The sequence below is a fragment of the Delphinus delphis genome, chromosome 13, assembly GCF_949987515.2.
Source record: "Delphinus delphis chromosome 13, mDelDel1.2, whole genome shotgun sequence".
NCBI classification, from domain to species: domain Eukaryota; kingdom Metazoa; phylum Chordata; class Mammalia; order Artiodactyla; family Delphinidae; genus Delphinus; species Delphinus delphis.
In genome coordinates this window covers 48409979-48422773 of record NC_082695.1, presented here as the reverse complement: position 1 = coordinate 48422773, position 12795 = coordinate 48409979, and the positions used below count along the sequence as shown (strand labels likewise).

At 35.6% G+C, this 12795-nt stretch overlaps 1 protein-coding gene across 6 annotated transcripts in view; it reads left to right on the top strand.

Moving 5' to 3' along the window:
• The window catches only part of NOL4 (nucleolar protein 4), a 403038-nt gene that overhangs the window by 347420 nt on the left and 42823 nt on the right, over positions 1 to 12795 (top strand). For all 6 annotated transcript variants that reach the window (XM_060028862.1, XM_060028859.1, XM_060028860.1 and 3 more), the window contains one exon: positions 2424 to 2604. In XM_060028862.1, the coding sequence (XP_059884845.1) occupies positions 2424 to 2604 (181 nt within the window). The remainder of the gene's footprint in view (positions 1 to 2423; positions 2605 to 12795) is intronic.

The following is a 12795-nucleotide window of genomic DNA, read 5'->3' as shown; positions in this document are numbered from 1 at the left end:
TAAAATACACATATTAATCTGTCCCCAGGCAGGGAGGAGATGAGCACTTATAGATGGGAGACCATTTCACTGTACCTTTATGAAAGACTTTTGGATACTGCCTGAGGGGTAATCATCATTGGTTAGACCATTTTTCACTCACCCGGTCATTGTAACATGCCATTTAAAAGACAGCTGGTTACAGATTCTAAAATTCGAATCGTTGCTGTGTTTCTGTACCACTAATGTTGCTTTATTAATAGTTATTTTTCACAGTAGCACTGTAATTATTATAATTATTTACCTTAGACCTACTTATTATGGCACATGCTTCCAGCAACCAAAGATTCCTAGAAATATCATCTTCAATATCAGAGTATTTAAGCTCCCTTACTATTTGTAATATAAAATTTCATCATAGTACAAAAAAACCCCAAAACATATATATTGTTATGTCTTTAGGAAAAGTCCATATTACAAATGGTAAATTTGGTGAAGGCCCCCTATCTTCTTTGGTAGAGAACCACAGTCTAAAACCCACCACTGTTGGGTATTTAGCAAAGACCAACTTACAGTTTTAAGAAAAAAAAAAATCTGGAACTTGCTGTCTTCCCAGACTAAATAGTAAAGCCAGTGATACCAATAAAATCTGATTGTATATGGGTCCCTTCTTTAATGCAGTTTCTCCCAGGAAAGAGTGTTATTCTAAAGTAATTTACCTTCACAGGGATTTCTAAGGTTTAAATGCAAGGAATTACAATTAGACTTTCTAGTTCATATACCAATTTACGTCCGCTCATGTTTTTTTTTTAAGGGCAATGCTAGGAAAATTCTTATTTTCAGTTTAATTTACATTGAGGAATTTTGCTGTATATTTCATAATCTTACCTAGAACTGAAAAGATGAAAAGCTTATAAATCACATGTCTAAGATCTACAGCTGAGTGTAATAGAGTTGAATAGGTCAGTTATAGTTGAAAAGATCAGAAGAACAAGAGCAAAGTCATAACTGCATAGTTCTGATAGTCATGACAATGCTTTCACTACATGAAAGATTAGAATATCTCTGGCTGTAGCAATACTACTGGGTCCATAGAGCAAACTTATTTCACTTTTCCTCTTTTTCCAGTACTTGATGCTACACACACACAAAAAAAATGTATTTGAAAGTTTGTTTCCCTAAACATGCACTCTAAATATATAAGCTGAAAAATACTTCTGATTATGAAAAACATTCTTAAGAATTTATTAGAAATCTGTTTCTAATTCCTTCTTAAAAAAGAAAAGAAATTAAAAAAAGAATTGATGAAGAATGCAGTAGACAAGTCATATATGTTGTATATATTTTAGACTTTATAAACTCAAAGTTGAAGGGAAATTCATTCAATCTGTTTTGCTATGAACATATATACAGTTTATTGCCAATTATAATTTGTGTCCATACAACTTTCATTGGTTAGAAGTTTTGAAGCATGGTTTGTAGACACCAGCGCAACTTAAGAAAAGAAAAACAAGCAGAAAAGCCTGGGTTTACTCAAGTCTTTGTCAGGCTGTTGTGATGCATGTAATGGGCCTAGTGTGGAATCAGCACACAATAAATTTTCCTATAGCCATAAAATAAAAGAGAGAGAGAGAGCATATGAGAGAGCAGACTACAAAAAAAAAAAGGAATTTCAAGAAAGCCAATTTTTGCAAATTTATTTGTAAATTGTTATTTCTCTTCATGTAATTTTTTAAAACCTAACTAGTTCTTTTTAAAATTAAAAAAAATTTTAATGTAAAGTTCACCCTCCCAACAATTTCCAATATTGTCAACCACATGCACATTTTTGTGCAACGGATCCCTCTCCCCCGGAACCACTCCCCCAATCCTGCATGACTGAATCACACAGTGAACAATTCCCCACTTCCCCCTCCCCCAGACCGTTGCAACCACCATTCTACTTTCTGATTCTATGTGCTTGACTAATTTATCGAAAATAAGTGGAATTATGCAATATTTATCTTTTTGTGATGGCTAATTTCACTTAGCATTGTCCTCGAGGTTCATCCGTGTTGTAGGAGATGACAGGATTTTCTTCTTTTCTTGAGGCTGAATAATATTGCATTGTATTTATATACCATATTTTCTTTATCTATTCATTTGTCAATGGACATTTAGGTTACTTCCTTCTCTTGGCTATTGTGAACAATTCTCTTCACGTAATTTTAAATTCAGTTGGAAATTGCAAATTGCTCCATCTCCAATCTGTCTCACATTGTTACTTTGCTTTCCTTTTTTTAGTTTTTAGCAAAGTTATTGAAAATGTTCTTATGTACTGACTTAACGTTGACTATATTTTTCTTCTTGTTCAATGCAGACATGTAGATAACAATAAGATAGTCCTGTTCAAGGTGAAATAGCACAGTGATTTGATAAATAATGAAATGCTATTGTCATTGCAGGATGAATCTGCTCCAGCTGACAAACAGTGTAAACCAGAGGCGGCCCAGGGCACTTACTCAACCTCAGCTGTTTCAGGCTCCCAGGAGGTGTTGTACATCAACGGAAATGGGACCTACAGTTACCATAGTTACAGAGGGCTCGGAGGGGGACTGCTAAATCTGAACGATGCTTCTAGTAGTGGTGAGTCTTTATTACATATTATGTTTTTGTGTCCATTTGGAGTTATTAAAGCTGAGGGAAAAAAAATTGAATGAAGTGTTATAAGCAGTAGTCAGTGCCAATCTGTGAAAAACAAGACCATTTAACACATAATGTCCATCTCCCTACAAGGACATCTCCCTATTCAGTTGCTGTTTCTAAAAGTAGCAGCTATTATGCAACTGAATGATTGCTGTTTTATATTCAAAAAATCTCAACTACAGAATAGAACATTTTTTACCAAATAGTTATACATTCTTTCCTTGAAGTTGTAATATACTGTTCGTCAAAAATAATGACACCTTTTCTCAATGTTCGAAGAGGTTTTTAATTTGGAAAATTTGAGGCACCAGGAACTTTATTGACTTGATGAAATATACACAGTCATTATACCTAAGAAGATACAAATTGAAACAACACACAGAAACAATCCATGGATCTCCAGCCAACAGCTTGTCAGTGACAATGGCGTGTCCCACCAGCAGTGAGTGGTATGCTGGAACCAGCTTGTATGGGCTCATGCTTGGTAAATTTTTAGGAATTTCTTGAGCTTATATACCAGAATAAATTCCAAATGTGTAATATACAGCCATACAAATATTAGGAATACAGTATATGGGTGAACTTCTTATAACTGGGTTGTAGGAAAAGCTTTCCTAAACTATACTTAAAATCCAGGGGAAAATAAGTTTAATTAGACACACACAACTTTTGCATGACAAAAAAACATAAAGTAAAAATTAAGTGATAAACTAAAAAGTTATTAGCTTCCTATACTACAAAGAGTTAGTAGGCCAATACATGAAGGTCTTCTAAAAAGAAAGAAATACTCAAACTGAATATTTAAAAAATAAGGCTAGAAATATGAACACACAATTCTCATAGAAAGCACTGCAAATGTCCCCTAAATACAGCTACTCAAACCCACTCCTAATAAGAGAAATGCAGCTTCTGTCAGATTAACAAAAGTCTGAATATTTACAGAATATTCCTTTGACAATGCTATGGAGGAAATGAGTACTCTCATGCATTGCTTGCAGAAATACAGAAATTTAAAGTAAACTTGACAATATCTAGGAAAATTAAATATGCATTTACCATTTGACCTAGCAGTCTCTTTACGAATCTCTTGTTAGCAGTTTATCTCAAAGATACACTGGCAAAAATACAAGAAGACATATGCAGAAGGCTATTTGTTACCGTGTTATTTATAAATGCACAAAAAAGGGTTACCAATAAAAATGTCCATCAAGAGATGGCTAGTTGATTCAATTATAGTGCATCCAAATAAGAGAATAACATGAAGCTATAAAAAGTAAGGTATCTTTATATACTCCAGATAGTGAAAAGTACTTATAGTATGCTAACATTCATTAAAGAAGGATATATATATATTTTTTAAATTTACATAGAGACAGGAATGGGGGAGGAACAGTATGAAGAAAGGAATACAAGCCAGAATTCTCTGAGTATACTTGGTTTTCATACTTTGTTTTGTAAATTTAACTTTGAAACAATTTGAGTATTTACATAATTATTAAACAATCTGATTTTAAGAATCCCTAATATTGAAAGAAAAATTATGCAAATGGACGTTATCTGTTTAATGAGTGGTTGGCACAGCCCCATAGATAGGAACTTTTCTAAGTGATTTCGAAAGTCATAATTTGACACCACAGCATGAAAGCTTATGATAAAACCTTAAACTATTTTCAGTAATGATATTATTCTTTTGGAACTGTTGTCTGTGTATTATAGTTTAAAGCAAATTTGTAGTTATGTTTGTATCAGCGAAAGCTGGGATTTTCAGCAGAGGACAAAGTAGATACAGGTGTAAAATCAATAAGTTTAAGCAAAAACTCCATAATCTTGTATTTGAATAGGTAGTATCATTGAGAACTCAGTGTAGTTTTGTTTTAAAAGAAAAACATACTTCCTATCTATTTCCACTGAAAATGCCTGGAAACAAAGACCAATTTGAAAATTTGAATTAGGCTTGATGAGCTTCTAATATATTTGGGAGAAAATTGCATTATTAGTATCAAATGAGTATATACTCTAGAAAATTACTTACCTTTACAATACTAGAACCATGCTCCGAGTGTATTCAGGAGTGATTCTGCTGCAAGGCTGGGGCTCTTTGGTCCGCCTTAAAATTAAAGGTCCTGTAAGGACAGGATTACTGAGATTTAGTGTATATCAATTGCCCTCCAGCTCAAAAGACGGGTGCTTGAAGTGGAAGAGAAAAACAAAGCAACTTATTTCAGGAAAAAAAATTAAGTTTCAAGTGTATATTCAGTTTTTCCAAAGCCAGCTAGTGAGCCTTCTCAGCTGTTTTCAACTCTTATTTTTATTTGAACAGTAAATCAGCAAGAAAGAGCAAGTCCAAGACCAGAAAAAACATAAACATAGACAAAAGCTAAGCCTTCTTTTAGCCCATAAAGCTGGAAATGCTAACACTTCTTTTTAAATATTTTATATAAGTAAGAATTGGTAGGTAGTTCAGAACTTAACCACCAAATCAAAAAATTGGGGGAAAAAAAGTTTTGTCACTAAAGATTTTATTGACATAAATTTTTTAGATTTGAAAAATTGTTCACTTAGGAAATTAAGTTATTGAACATTAATAACAATAACTACCACCTGTTGTGTCATTATGGTGTTTCAGTGTAGTCTCCATTCAATCCTTATATAGTCCTGTGAGATATATTCTGCAATTTGGGGGAAATTTTTTATAAAACTGAACTTGCCCCCACTTGAAAAAATCATGCCTAGCTACCGCTTTCTTTTTTTCTAACATGATTGAAACCTACTTTGTGAGGCTCAGAGGGTTGAGTGACTTGCCAAAAATCCCTCCTTAATAATAAAAGGAGGGGCCAGGATTTGGACACAAGCATTCTGACGTGAGAGGCCACATTGTAAACCAATGAGCTGACCATCTGTGTAATAGAATATAATGGAAGCGAGTACTGAAGTAAGTGATAGCCCCTGGTAAGCACTAATCTACTGTCTCCAGAAATTCTCCCATTCTGGACATTTCATATAAATGAATGAATCATTCAATATGTGGTCTTTTGTGTCTGGCTTCTTTCACTTAGATGATGTTTTCAAGGTTCATCTATCTTATAGCATGTATCAATGCTTCATTTTTTTTAATTGCCAAATGATATTCCATTCTATGGATATGTCATACTTCGTTTAGCAATTCATCAATTGTTTAGCTCAACTGATGGGCACTTGGTTTTTTCCACTTTGGGGTTACTATGAATAATGCTGCTATAAACGTATATGTGTTATCAATTCTTTGGGGTATATACCTGAGAGTGGAATTGCTGGTTCATATATGTCGTAGCTCTATGTTTAACATTTTGAGGAAATAACAGACTGAACATGGGCTGTCTTTCAACCTTTTAAAATTTCTCTCAACAAGTCTTACAGTATTTACAGTATGAGTTTTACACTTCTTTTGTTAATTTTATTGCTAAATATTTCCCTTTGTGATGCTATTGTAGATGGAATGTTTTCCTTAAAACATTATTCTATATTTTTTCTATTTTTTGGAATAGTTTGTGAATTAGTGATATTCTTTATGTGTTTGGTAGAATTCAGGACTGATATTATCTGTGCCTGGGCTTTTCTGGGGGGTTTTTGATTCCTAAATCAATCTCTACTTACTTGTTAGAGGTCTACTTATATTGTCTCTTTCTTCTTGAGTCAGGTAGGTAGTTTGTGTATTTCCAGGCATTTGTCCATTCAGCTGAGTTATTTAATTTATTGATACAAGTGTTCATAATTCTCCTTCATAATCTTTTTTTATTTTTGTAAGGTCAGTAGTGATGCTCCTATTGTCATTTCTGATTCTAGTTATTTGAGTGTCCTCCCCTTTCTTTGGTGATTCTAGGTAAAGGTTTGTCAGTTTTCTTGATCTCTTCAAAGAGCAAGCATTTGGTTTCATTGATTTTCTTTATGGCTTTTCTATTCTCTATTTCGTTGATTTCTACTCCCATATTTATTATATCCTTCATTTTGCTTACATTAAGTTTAGTTTTCTCTTATTTTCCAGTGTCTTAACCTGAAAAGTTAAGATATTTATTCCAAGTCTTTTTTTCTCTTTGTATACAGGCATTTACAGCTATAAATTTCCTTCTAAGCACTGCCTTATCTGCATTACATTTTTGGTATGTTATATTTTTGCTTTCATTCACCTCAAAGTATTTTCTAATTTCCTGTATCATTTCTTCTTTGGCCAATTGGTTATTTAGTAGTATGTTGTTTAATTGCCATGTATTTGTGAATTTCCCAAATTTCTTCTGTCAATGGCTTTGTATAATTTCAATCCTTTCATGTTTATTGAAGCTGGTTTAATGACCCGGATTATGGTCTATCCTGGAGAATGTCCCACGTGTACCTGAGAAGTATGTATATTCTGCCATTGGTAGTAGGGTATTTTGTAAATGGTATTAGGCCTAGTTGGTTTACAGTGTTGTTCAAGTCTTCTGTATTCTTGTTGATCATCTGCCTAGTTTTTCATATTCATTGTTGTAAGAAGGGTAATGGGATCTCCAACTACTGTTGTTGAATTATTTATTTTTGCCTTTAATTCTGACAGCTCTGTTTCATTTATTTTGGCACTCTGTCATTAGGTACAGATATTGTTTATATTGTTATATCCTCTTGACAGAGGATTGATGCTTTTATCATTGCAAAATATCCCTATTTATATCTAGAAACTGTTTTAAAGTCTATTTTGCCTAATATTAATTATTTATGTAATATCAGGATCAGGAAAAGACAATGGTAACTTAGGTTATCATGTTGATACTAAAAGTGAAGAGAACTGGACAAAGCTTTGGACATGGAAATGACATGTAAAAGAGTATAGAACAGGGGCTTCCCTGGTGGCGCAGTGGTTGAGAGTCTGCCTGCCATTGCAGGGGACGCGGGTGCGTGCCCCGGTCTGGGAAGATCCCACATGCCGCGGAGCGGCTGGGCCTGTGAGCCATGGCCGCTGAGCCTGCGTGTCTGGAGCCTGTGCTCCGGGAGAGGCCACAGCGGTGAGAGGCCCACGTACCGCAAAGAAAAAAAAAAAAGAGTATAGAAAAAATGTTTACTCAAACACAACCAAAATAATTTATCTCTACTCCATAAATGACTAAGTAACTGTGGGAGCCCAATGCCAAATGAAAAATGTGGGGCCTCTTATTTAAGAGTTAAGAATTTCAGGATGGTGACAACAGAGCATTAAACAAATCATGAGACATTTCTGAGCAGAATCCTGTGGGACTGCACATTTCATGGCCCACTTTGCTCCTTTGATTTATTCAGCAAGTTGGAGGAAGCGTTGTGTTTTGATGAAAAAGGCAGGGAGCTACTGGTGAGGAGAAAGAAAATATATACAATGAGGGAAAAGATTGAACACATGAAGTGAGAATATTTTTAGAGAGTTTTTTTGAGAAGAGAGGAGAGAACTTTGGAGCAACTTCCGATCAAGAGTAAAAATTGAGAGGGAAATTAAAGAGAAAATGTTGATGTGAATTATTAATGAGTAGGGCTCCAAAAGTTTGCTTGCCCTTCTACCCATTCTCCACAGAGAAACCGAGGTAATCTTTAAGAAAAGGAAAACCTGATCATATTACTTCATTATCTAAAGCCCTTCTATGGGCTGTCATTGTTCTTAGAAAAATGACATTACCCAGCTCTTCATGCCTCAGGGTCCTCCCTCCTGAAGTTTTCTTTGATCATTTTTTACCCCTACATCCCTCATTTATTGCTCATTTTTAAGTCTTGAACTCCACGTCTTAGATCAGGTATAGCCATAACTCTAATAGCATCCCGAATTTGTCCCTTGAAGCATGTACCACAGTGCACATACATATACCCACACACATGTAATCACAATACACTGGTAGTCAGTCCCCAGTTGTATTGTTCAGTGATGGTCAAAAGCCACATAGGAAATCTGGCATAGGTTCCAGGTATGCAGCCATATAAGTGAGCAGTTTTTATAGAAAGTTTTATTAGAAAACACTTTTTATAAATTTGTCGTTTGAGTGTAGGTACTATGATGCTGTGATGAGGTCTGCCTTGTATATAATTCTCCCCCCCAAAAAAAACCTCAGCACCATAGAATGATAGAATCTAAATGGACTTGAAAAATAATTTAATAGCAACGTCTTTATTTTTTAAAGGCTATTAAGAAAGAAACAGTCCAGGAAAATTAGATGACTTGCTCACACAGGTTGACTTTTTGGGTGTTTAGTTAATGCATCTTCTGACTTTTTGTATGGTGAGATAAAGATCTCTTAAAGACACAACAAAGAACAACTCTGAGCAGTTCAGATCGTGTATTGCTGAGAAGAAACTGGAGTAAGAGAATAACCAGAATGGCATGCAGCAAATTTAAAATGAGGTGGCTTTCTTTGAGCAATGGCCTTGGACTGAGTGTAATTGAGTGAAAAAAGAAAAAGAAAGGCAAAGACTAGTCGAAGCAAATAGCAACTTTAGGCTTAAACCCAAGAGAGTTTCTCTAGCTCACGTTTGAGAAAGGACTCTAGCTATAGTACTGGTAGCAAGGCAAATGGTTAATTTCATGTTGTGAAGGAGCTTTAAATAACATTTCTTCTCAAAAACACATTCTACCTGTAACACTGGTATTGGCTCCTGCTGTTTTGATTTTGTTTAGTTTTTGCTTTTTTAACCACAGAAGGGCACCTAGATTGATCAGACCTGCAAATCCCTTTATTTGGGGACTTTCTTCATAAATTCTGGGAACCCCAGACATTCTGACTTTTAAACATGGTATTATCTTTAGCTTATTTTTTCATTTGTAAAACATCAGAATAGTCATTCCCTATAACAGATTTGGAGCTGTGGGGAAAAAAACTATATACATATACATAAATCTTGAGAGCTAAAAAGGCATAGCAGATTAGCATGATATGAGATGCCAACATCATATCTGATGGCTGACAACTACAGTTAATCTAAGTTTGAGAATACTTAATTTTAGAATTTGTAGAGATATTCTGAAAAGTGTGGAAGGGAGCAGCCACTTTCAAGAGACCAAGTTGAATTAGTTACACATCTGACTTAATTTATAAAGCAGATGAAGACAATCAGAATTCAGACCATTAATGGAGAAACTGGGAGGTAATTTGAGTTGGTAGCATAAACAGGAGGGCAAAGATTGAAAGAGATATAGTATTTGCAGAACCTTTTAAACTAATGTAATAAGAACATGAACTCTGCAGGTTATACTATGTTCAAGAAGAATGTGAAGGCAGAAGAATGGAAAAGGATACCTTAAAAACATTTGGATTTAATTTAACAAATATTTGGGGGTTCTCATGTTCAATTCACTGTAATAAGTACTTTCTTAGTCTGTTCGGGCTGCTATAACAAAAATAGCATAGACTGGGTGGCTTAAACAACAGACATTTATTTTTTCACAGCTCTGGAGGCTGGGAAGTCCAAGATTAAGGTGCTGGCAGATTTGCTGTCTGGTGAGAGTCTGCTTCCTGTTCCATAGAGAACCATCTTTTCACTGTGCCCCTTTCACATAGTGGAGGAATGAGGGAGCTCTCTGAGGTCTCTTTCTTATAATCTAATCTCATTCATGAGAGCTCTACCCTCATGACCTAATCACCTCCCAAAGGCCCTACCACCTAATACCATCACACTGAAGATTAGATTTCAGCAAATGAATTTGGTGGGGGGAGGGGGATGCAAACATTCCATCTATAGCTGGTGCATTAAGAGAAAACAAGTTGAATAAGGCAGAATCACTGACATTAAGAAACTAACAGATCAAAAAGATAAAACATTCCTCCTCCTCTTGTCTAAACATCAAAACTCTTTAAGACTGATTTAAATCGTACTTCCTCTGTGAAACCTTACTCTACCTTGCCACTCACTCTTCCACTCCTTGGAAGATTAGTCACTCTCCTGCATGTACCTTTATTCTAGCACTTATCTCACTGTATTATGACATGTGTTTTCAAATATTTTTCCCTAAATAGATGTGCACTCCTTGAAAGCAGGAACTCTGTCTTATTCATCCCTTGAATAAGGCCAGAAATATAGTAAGTGCTCAATCATATTGGCTTAATGAGTGAATAAATTTTTAAAAATAGAACACCTAGTGCCAAAGTCAAAAAAAATACAAAGAGAATTACTGATATATATTGGATGGCGGGGTGAAGGGTTTATCTTAGATAAAGCAAAGGGCTCAGTGGTTGAAGTTGACAATTCTGTGGGTGAAAGAGGAAGACTCCAAAGAGTTCTATGAACTCCTGCTTAAGTTTGAATATGGTAGCAATAGTAAAAGCTTGCCCATGTTGGAGACTTCATAGTGTGGAAAGGGTGCGCTTCAAATCCTTTGTTAGCCAACCTCCATTTGTTTAGAGCTGGCAAGGGTCTGCACCCAACAATCCAAATTTTCAAGTTGGAGTGTTATCAAAATGACAGCAGTTACAGTTTTTATAAAGAACTTATTCAAATCATCCCACTGAAATGAGAAGCAAGCAAGCAGCCAATCCTGCCATTATCATCACATCCAATTACATAGGACTTTGGAATGCTTTCTTTCTATCAGGAAGTTCACAGTGAGCTGTCTAAAGAGGGCAATTGTTCGCTGCAGTCATCCACTGGATCTATTGAGTCTAAATTATATGCAAAATGCATAAGTTAACTACTGATGTTTCCTCTCCACAAACCCCATCGGGCAGACTTTTCGATTTGTTTTTCAACCCTCATGTAAACTGGGCTGATACACAGATCGCAATCTAACAAGACCAAATTGTAGTAATGACCATAATAACTAACATTTGTATAGCAATTTCTAGTTTGCCCAAATCTTTATATCTGTGATCTTCTTTGCTCCTCACTAATATTGAGGATTGTCAGCTGTTAAGATGCTTTGGATCACAGCCTCTAATTATGAGCCTAAAGGAGCTTGGCCGTAAGATTCACCACCACACTAGAGCTGGTTCACAATAGTGTGACTGGCTTGGTATGTGCCTATTGCTGTCCCTCAGCATCCACATTCTGAAACATCACTTCTCATCTGAACTTTCCAAAGGAGTGCTTCTGTTCATTTACTGTCTTCACTCCTCATCTACCGTTTACTCTTCAATCCACTGTAACTTGCTTATGCCAACGTTTGGCTGAAACTGGTCAGGTTGAGTCTATCAGTGATTCCATCTATGGCCAAACTAAAAATGCTTTTTGCCCTTGATCTTACCAGATGTCTTGGGTATATTTGAATCTGTCGATAACTAGAGGCTTGAAACATCCACTCTCTTGGCTTCCATGTCACCTGATCACCAGATAATTCTTCTCCTGCTGCCTTGAGTCCTTTCCCTCGACCCACACCCTTCCCTGCTGGGTTTCTCCTAGCATCCTTCCCTCGTCAATTTAATCCTCTTGTTCTGCACACTGCTCAAAGGAGCGCCCACTAGCTCTCATGGTTTCAACTTCAGAATGTGCCAGAAGCTGCATAATCTCCCCCATGCTTTGCCTTGAGCTTCAGATTTTATATCCAGTTGTCTGCCACATAGCTTGATCCAGGTATCCCAAGAAACCTCATATTTAATTATTTAAGAGTGAATTCTTCAACCCCACAGATATTATTGTTTCTGAGGTATCTCACACAGAAATGCCCTCCCCTGCACCTGATCTGTATCAGCTATTACCTTCTCTATGATTATTTTCTGGTTGCTTCACCCATTAACTTTACTTCCTTTATGTTCCCATGATACTGTAGGCATACCTCTTTTTTTTTAACCTATTATGTGCTCTTTTTTATGCTAGATTGTACAGTCTGAGGGCAAGCAAGGTAACTTTTTCTGACCATCATATCATCAGTGTCAGTAGGTAACCATCTTATATTATGGCTCAATGAATAGTAAATAGATAAATGAATGACTCAGTGAAAGAAATGATTTCAATAAAATATTGTGCCTCTTTAGAGAACTTAATTAAATCTAATTGAGCATGGGGAAAATCAGTTGAAGTTGAGGATATCTTCTTAGTGTTTGTTGTCTTTTCCTCTTAATACTCCAAAGAGCACAATACTGGAAGAAAAGTATTTCATATCAAATATTTGCGACAAATATTTTGAAATACCCATGTATGTTCTGTTTTAAAATGTATTCAGTTTAAGTCCTCTGATTC